Raw genomic sequence first — 8,547 nt, forward strand, 5'->3', positions numbered from 1 at the left:
GTATACTCCGGCTGGGGATAAGCTGGAGCCTACTGCCCGGGAAGATCCAGACCGAAGCAAACCAAACATTACAAAATGCATCCAATGGGAATGTTTCCACTCCGACTGGACTGCCGAGTGGCTGCTGACTCCCGGAGCGGCTCACCCACACAGCCACGCGGACTCGCGGCGTCTTCCGACGGACGCGGGCGGTGGGGGTCTCGCACTCCGCACCCAGAGCATTGTTAGCGGAGGGGCGCCTCCCCACCGCGCGCCTCGACCCCCTGCTCCTGGAGAGCTCCGAGCTCCCCCTGAGGGCGGGGATTAGCGACACCCTAGGCCACCCAACCGCGCCCTCTAGGGTCAACCCCCTTGCGCTAACCCGGACTCGATGGCCCCAGCCCGGGCACCCAGACCAAAGCCGCCCATGCAATGCCACCCAGGTCCCAGGACACCTACACTCGGGCGAGAGGTTCCCTGCACGCTGGCCAGCAGGTCTCCAGAGAGCAGCACCCAACGTCGCGGCCCAGACTCAGACTTTTTCCCCGGTGAAACCCTGGGGCCGTGCTCTGGACCACATCCCCACCCAGCGTGAGGCCGGCCTCCGCTTGCCCGCCTGGTCGCCCGGACACCGTGAGGCATCGGCTCCCCACAAGTGGGGCGGCCACAGCAGTCTGGGCACAGCGAGGGGACCCCTGGGCTCTTTCGCCCTGGCTCCCTTCTCCCCGACCTCCGAAACAGATTACCTTGTCCACGCTCTCCAGACCACGCTTTGGACCTTTTCACTTTTATTTAAGAGTCCACCAGGGGAAGGAGGGGAAAAAAATCCAGAGGAGATCCGAGTCAATCGAAATGGAAAAAGTTTCCAAAGGGTGTCCACAGCGGCAGAAAGGTGACTTATTAATTCTTTATTTCTTCAGGAGCAATTGAGCCCCAGAGCTCTCTCGCCTCCCTCCCTCCCCCCTCCCCCACCCCCCTCTCGAAATTAGTCTCATCAATTCAGCTCCAATTTTGGGTTCGAATACAGACAAGGGTCTGAACGTGACCAGACCTGGAGTGGCGGGTGCAGCCTGCCAGCAATTGAGACTCCGTGTGTGTATGGGGGAGGAGGGGGGGGTAGGGGTGGAATGGGGGCCGGGCCGACCCCCCCCCCCCACCTCCTGTCTGCTTCTCAATCCAGGGGTCTGCTCTGGGGCTCCCCTGGGACCGCCACATCTGGTTACCGCTAGCGGGGTCAGTTCCCCCCTTTGCCTGGGGCCACCAGTTCTGGAGTTCAATTAAAAGAAATCAGGTTTAACCCTTTCCTCCCCTCAGCCCAGCCACCCACCCCTCACTCTTCCCTTCAGAGTTTCCACATGCTTTCCAGAGAGGAAAGAGGTTAAAGGGAAAGGAAGAATGAATTACATCCTTTCAAACCCCAAATTGTTTCCTTTTCAGCCCAGACTCTGCCGACCTTCAAACAACAACAGGGTTTTCAGGAGGGTGCGGGGAGACCGCTTCCCACTGGGACAGACCAGGGCCTGGCACCCCCAGCCTCGGCGCCCCTCTTGCAGGCAGAACGGACTCCACCTCCACTCTCGGGAGGCCCTCTTCCCGGTGCCGGGCGCACATTTAGGACATTAACGGCCACCCCCACCAGCCCCGCTCTCCCCGTCTACACAGGCCCTTCCTTCCTGGTGCTTGAGACGGTCCCTGTGCCTCAGAAACACTGGCGAGGTTCTCTTCCCAACTCCCGTTCAGCCCGGGGAGCGGCAGGTTGTCTATGCCTCACTGCCCAGGGCAGTTACCCCAACATCCCTAGCGCCCCAACTCCTTTGAGCAGGACCTGCCTGTCCCATTGGGAGTGCTCGGCATGTTACCAGGCTGACTTGAGGACTTGCCCTCCTGATTTAGCTGGGAACTCGGTAGCACTTTCTGTTTCTGCCTATAAACCCAGAGCGATGGCAACTTCATAATGTTGAAGACGGTGCGGGGGAGGGGAGCAGCTGGCTGGCATGGGCATAACTGTCACCACTTTGTGACTCACCGACTGGCACCAGGGCCATGCCTTTCCTTATTTACCAGGGCCTTCGTGAAGACCTCCGGTCCACCGCAAGGTCCTCTTCCCAGAAGGCAGAGTCCCTTCCTCCAGCTGCGCACGGCCTCTGGGGGAATACAGACCTACCCCACCCCCACCCCTTCTGCCAGGCTGGTGGGTAAGCATGCCCGCTTATGTAACTCTGGATTTGATGCTGCGCTCTCCCGCTGCGGCTGCTTTTCTGAATCCCAAAGGGGGAAAAGCCCTAACCAAACACAACAGTAAACAAGTCTGCCCTGTTTAATGTGGTTACCACCAGACATCTGGAAAGATGGTTTGATCCTGGCAGCGCACATTGTTTTCACGAGCAGCGAAGAGAATATTTCGAATGTTTGCATTGAGACAAATTGATAGACAGCCTGCGGTGAGGCCTGCTACAAATGAAAACTGTCCCGGGGGCGGGAAGGGGGGAGCCCTTGCCTTCCCCGGTCCCTCCCTGGCTCTCTCCTCACCCCGCTTCTTCCCTCTGGCCTTCCTCCCTTTCTCTCCCCTCTTTCTGCCCTGGCCTGTCTCCTCCCGGCCTCGCCAGGGACTGCTTACCCCAGCCCACACACTTGCACACACCCTCTTTTCTGGCTTACCAGAGACCGTTCTGCCTCTCCCTTTCCCAGACTGGGCAGGGCTGCTGCCCAGCAGCCGGTGCCGGCTACCACCGGTGCCCAGTCCACCGGCGGCCCTGGCTTTCAAGTCAGGGAGCTCACAACTAACAAAGCCAGTCCAATATTTAAAACCAAAGCTACCCACTGGGGAGGAGGGGCGCCGCCAAAACAGGCCCACCTCACATTTCTAAGCAGTCTAGGGTCATTTACAGAAAGCCTGTAAAGGTGGCGGGGGCGGGGGGGGAGCGAATACTCAGGACACGATCGGGTTTGGAGCGTTTTCAGTGGGACGGCGGTGCCACGACCGCCCCGCGCCCTCCGAATGTGACAGTATTTTCACAGATGCGGAAGTCCCGCTTCCCCGGGGAGGGAAGCGGCGGGGTGAAACGTGTCTTGGCTCGCTCAATGTCAGCCCTTTTGACCCGGTCAAGACTTTCCAGACAAGGCTTCCCGGGCTTCTCCGGCCCCAGCCCGAGTTGGGGATGAGCGGGCGCGACAACCGGAGCTGCGTCCCTGGGGTGCCGCCGGACCCTGGGACGGTCCGGTCACTCGGAACCCCTAGCGACGCCCGGCCTGGCGGAGCGACCGGGGCGGGTCCTCCCCCTCCGCCCTCCCTCTACTCCTCCCCTCGCGTCTAGCGGCCACAGCGGGTATTAGAGCTGGCAGGGGGAGGCGGGGGAGGCGGGGGGAGGAGGGGGAGGGATGGGCGAGCGAGCGCCGAAACTCCAGACTGCACAACTGCAGCTTCAAGTGTCTGGCCCCTCGCTCGAGGCCATAATTAATTTGAGATTTATTTTTATTGGAGAACTCGAGTCTCGTCTGACCTTAGCCAAACAAGGCAGCTCGAGCCGCCCCTGGATGCGCTTGAATGCCGGGGCATATTTCTGCAGGAAGGCTTTGCAGGCGCGCCTGCTTTGAATTTGTTACTCAGACTTCATCTACTCACAGTTGAAGGAAGATTTAGAGCCTCCGCTCGCCCTGCCCGCTCCCCGCACTCGTTCCTGCCTAAGCGCAGAGCTGGTTCCAAACGCTACGTGGGGGGCCGGGCGGCGGGAGGCCGGGGGCGGGCCTGGGAGGGGAGGGTCTCTGCGCCCAAGCCCCAGCACTCCGGAGCCGGGTCTCCAGACCACGCGGCGTCGAGGAGGAAACCCCTAGGGAGTCCGAGGTTGACCAGAGCGCGCACAGGGACTGGAGGTGGAGACCAGCCAGGGGCCGGGACCCTCACCCGGCTGCGGCGTCTAGATGGGGGCCTTGTTGGGGAGGAAGACTCTCAGCCTCTGCAATTTCCATGTGCCCTGCCTCCCAACCGCCCAAAACAGCATCCATTCTAAGCACAGATCTGTGTCCTTGAAATGCCGCTTCAAGACCTGCCGGCCAGATGCTGCCCTTGGGCCGGTTTCTGTGAATATTCTGGGGTTACCAGTATCTTTTCGCTTGGTGGGGGGGGGCGTGGGGAGTGGGATTCGGGTCTTGTCTACCCCACAAGACCGCATGAGATGACCCCGTAGGCTGGTCGGTGGGGGAGCGAGAGCAAGGGATCTGGAAGGCTCCTAAAGAGGGGAGGTGGAGGACCCTGGCAGTCTCCAGTGGGGCGGCAGGAAAGGGCCTTTCAGGGATCGCCCTGCGTGCTGGGCATTGCACGTGCTTTGCACGGTTAGGAACGCTCCACGGGGTCTCCTGCGCCCTCCGCCCCTCATCTGCAAGCGGAACGTCCTGGCTGAACGTTCCCATTGGGAGATCCGGCTCTTTGGGTTTGAATTCTATTCTAATGCACTTACCAGCTCTGTGTCCTTGAACAAGTTCCTTAACTTCTCTGTGCCTCAGTGTCCTTGTCTACGCTTGGCGTTATAATGGGACCTACTGCCAAGGGCTGTTATAAAGATGAATGTTTAGAACTCACCCGACAGTCAGCAGAACTTTGCCCTTACTGTTGGTACCTTGGCTCTGTCCCTTACAAACTGTGCTACACATACCTCTTGATGTCTCAATTTTTCACTTGCAAGCTGGACCACCTCCTAGGGTTGCTATCAATATTAAACCGTTACTACAGATCCGTGCTTAGACCAGGGCCTGGCAAAGGTATGGGCTATCTACATGATACCACCATGATCACTTCCTGCGTGTCCATGACTTAGGGAGTCACCCTGCTTCCTCCCTCCCTTTGCCTCTCTCATCTCGTCCTCATATCCACCCTCAGCGCTCCTGTGGGTGCCTCCCTGAGCACTCTGGGTCCTCAGACCCAGCACGCTGCACGGGGGCAGCACGCTTCCTGGGGGCAGGGGCAGTGTGCACCCGTGGCGCGCTGGCCCCAGGTGTTTGTCGGTAACTTGGGAGCCGGTGCCTGACGCGGAACGGGCCGGGGCTTGGCAGCCGGGGGACTGTTTGTGCCCCTCTGGCAACCGGTCGGCGCTGGGAGCCGGCGGAACAGACCCAAGATTGTCCCTGCCACGCAGACCTCTCACCGCCATCAATGCACCCCTTTGTGCAACAATGCAAACTTTGTGGCTGCTGAAAAATCCATTTTTTCCTCTTGAAAAGAGCTCCTGCGAAGAGCGGCTCCTCTGGCGGCCCACAGCTCTGGGACTCCACCTCCTTCCTCTCTCCCCAGGACCGCGCCCCCCCCCCCACCCCGCCCGCCACCCGCAACGGTTTGCTTTCCCTCCGACTCCCGGCCTGGGTCGGGCTCTGGGACTCCCCCTCGCTCGAACTAGAATTTGTCATCCTTAAAGTTTTGGGTCTCCGGGTGTGTGTAGACCCGGAGGGTGGGGGTCCATGTGGGTGGGTGGGACTGTCCCACCCACCGCCCGTCTGCAGCCCTGGGGAGAACGGGAAGCGAGAGCTCCTTAGCGGGGCTCCCAGTTCCACCGGTTGAGAGTGGGGTGGTCGGAGGGGTTCCAGGGAACCGGAGCACGCTCAGTCTCAGTGTGCTCTGCCACCTCCTGGGAGTCCTCCGAAAATCCATATCGACACATTGATTCACTCATTTTTCATCCATTCATCGCTGATTAGACACTCCTGCCCGTCCAAGCCCCCAGAAGTCGGCTTCTCCGCAGTCACTACAGACCTCTTAACATCGCGGGGTGCTGGGGGGAGGAAAGAAGGTGAGTGCAGGTAGACGCGGGCTACCGGGTGTCAATGAATTTCCCTTTGGAGAAATGGTAGGAGAGACGGACATATATTTTGGCGCTCCCGGGATAAATCCGGAGTCAGCGCCTCATCGCTGTGGCCACGTGCCCTCCCTCATTCAGAGCACCCCATCTTGGCATTCTCAGACCCGTTACGCGGGAGAGTAGGGGCCGCTTGAGGGCGGGGTTCGGGGAGAAGGGGCGGGGCCCGGACCTAAAAGAGGTGGGAGCGCTTTTTCAGAACCACGCAGGTCCTTCCTCCTCCCCACCAGCCCCGCGCTCCAAGAAGCAACCCCGGGAGGCGAGGACCTCGCCGCCTTCCCACCCGGGGCAGGGCCACCAGGTCCGCACTCTCGGCCCCGCCTCTCCGGCCAATTTTCATTAAACGTGTAACCCAGATGTCCTGGCCTTGGTTTGTTTACATTCTTGGGAACTGTTGTGGAAAAGAAAAAAAAAAACAACAACCCTTCGACGTGCTGTCAAATAGCAATCCGCGCCTTCGCGGGGGTGGGGGGTGGGATGGGGCCTTGGGAGGTGGGCTTTCGAGCGAGGTGGGGGGTGTCGAACGGGAAGAGGCGCGCACCGTGTTCACACACCCGCGCACACCGTCTCACCCTCACACCCTCACACCAACCCTTCACGCAGAGAACCTGCAGTGCGCCAGCGGCGGGAGCGCACACCCAAAAGGACCCGACGCCGGCTCGCCTGTGCAGTGGCCGCCTTATGGGCTTCCCTGAAGAGCCTTCGCCCGGCTCCTCTACGTCAAAAGCGGCCTAGAGTGTTCCTCCCCAACCAGAGATTCCCCAGGGGCTGCGCACCCCACATCTGGCTTGAGCACCCCATCTTCACGTCCGCGGGCTGACAGTGTGGACCGATCCTCTCCCCGCGCCAACCTTTTCCCGAGGAACGGGGGGAAGATATGATAGGCCCCGGGAGCAGGGGGACTGGGAGTCATTACCTGTTTAAAGACGCTGTCATGTCTTACCTTGACGTAAGACGACGTGTCGGGGACTGTCTGAAACATCCTGAGTTGGTGAGGAAAGGTCGGGAAGGCCCCAGAACCAACCTGGGTAGAAGAAACCTGGGTCATCCGCGAGTGGGGCAGAGGTGAGACAGTAGGGGTTGGGGGTGATGACCGGGAAGCGCAAAGAGGGAGGACGTTAGAGCTGAGGGCCCCCGGACCACCCGGAGCAGCGGGAGAGGGTCCGAGGTGTCAGGTACAGCGAGCCCTCCCTGCTCCTGTGCCCGGGGGGCTTGGGGCTCAGGGGCGGTGAAGACTGAGAACAAGCTCACACTTCTGGCCCTGCTCCCCACTGTCCTGTAAACCTAACCCTCCTCTGCCCGGAATCCGAGAACCCACCTCCCTCGAGGCCTGGGTGGTTTCCCACCGAGGGACGGTGGGGCGCGTCCTGGCTCGAGGACAGAACTCTGCCAGGATCAGGTAAGTTTACCCGCCGATGCAGGCCGACGCCCTGGGGTACGGATATTTGCAAAGGTGAATGCGATGGGGTCCCTCGGGGCACAGACCTTCTGCCCGACTCCCCCACCACCCCTAGGACACGGCTAGTGTCAGCTGCCTCCCTCTCCCCTGCTAGGGGACCGCTGTGCAGGAAGACCGGTTCAAGGTTCCGGCGGAGGTCCACCGAGCACCACCCTCTCCCCGAGTCCCCGCTTCTACACACCTCGCCACCCCCCCCGCCCCGCCCCGCCCAGGTTGAGGACATTGAGGGCACAGGCAAAGACAATGAATGACGTGGCCTCATTTTCCTCATTTTTAATGTCAGGGTAGACGGTGTCGGAGGTCTGAATTTGGGGGCTGGAGGCGTGAAAACTACCCCAGAATGCCAGGTGCCTCTGCGGGCGTCTCTCCCGGCCCTGCCAAGTCTGGCGACTGGTCCTTTTCCTTCCTTGTCTTAAACCATCTTGAGCGCGGCAGCGCGCAGCTTCTCCGGCAGCCAATGTGTTTCTGATAAAGCACTTTTCTCCCCACTAACAAATTCCAGCTTTTCGGCTCCTGAAGCCGCAACGCACACACGAGTTCAGGGACCAGGTACGTTTCCGCGGGGCCCCAATACGGCCACTCACTACCTTCCCCCGCCCCGCACCCTTGCTCCAACGTTTCCCCCATCTTCTTGGAAAGTTGGAGTGAAATGTGAAAGAAAAGGGGAAATGGAGAGAAAAAAGAAAGCCCCGGGGAGACTGAGAGAAAGAGCCCCATGAAGTCTCGCATTTCCCGACTGCAACGGGAGCAGGCAGCGGGGCAGAGAGGGACGCGAGCACCCGCATCGCCCCCAGCGGGCCCGCACGGACGAGCACTCACCTTACACACCCTTTCCTGCCGAGCGAGCAGGAGCGGAACTCCTGCAGCGCCAGGGTGTTCGAGTCCTCGGCGCGAATTCTCCGTGCGCAGAGTCCCGGTCCCTGGCGGTGCGGAGTTAATCCTGCTGACTGCCTGGAGTCAAAGTCTGACTCTGTCTCCAGCGCATCCAGACAGGCGGCCTCGGCCGCTGCACAGGCTGGGGTGGGGGTGGGGGTGCAGGAACCACTTAAGTTTGAGCGTCCCGCGGCTTTTCCTCTGCGCTGCCTCGCTCCAGCTCTCTGGGTCCCACTCCCTCTTCCTCTCTCTTTTCCCGTCTTTTAATTTGATTTCCGTTTTCTTATCAATATTTCAACTGCCGTCTGATGAATTGTTTTATAGACAGCCACCCATCTGCCCCAAGCCGCTTTTCCAGGAACCTCGCAGTGTTACTGGGACGTGTCAAGGAGC

General features: G+C 60.5%; 1 protein-coding gene across 1 annotated transcript in view; it reads right to left on the reverse strand.

Moving 5' to 3' along the window:
* Window positions 1-8,214, reverse strand: part of FLI1 (Fli-1 proto-oncogene, ETS transcription factor) — a 123,990-nt gene extending 115,776 nt beyond the window's left edge. The window contains exons 1-2 of the mRNA XM_045860263.1: window positions 8,101-8,214; window positions 6,766-6,846 (exon numbers count right to left, since the gene is read on the reverse strand). Of these exons, the coding sequence (XP_045716219.1) occupies window positions 6,766-6,804 (39 nt within the window). The 5' untranslated portion in view covers window positions 6,805-6,846; window positions 8,101-8,214. The remainder of the gene's footprint in view (window positions 1-6,765; window positions 6,847-8,100) is intronic.
* Window positions 8,215-8,547: the final 333 nt, after the last annotated feature.

Source organism: Phyllostomus hastatus, unplaced genomic scaffold (assembly GCF_019186645.2).
Source record: "Phyllostomus hastatus isolate PE091 unplaced genomic scaffold, TTU_PhHast_1.1 phas_scaffold_193, whole genome shotgun sequence".
NCBI lineage: Eukaryota > Metazoa > Chordata > Mammalia > Chiroptera > Phyllostomidae > Phyllostomus > Phyllostomus hastatus.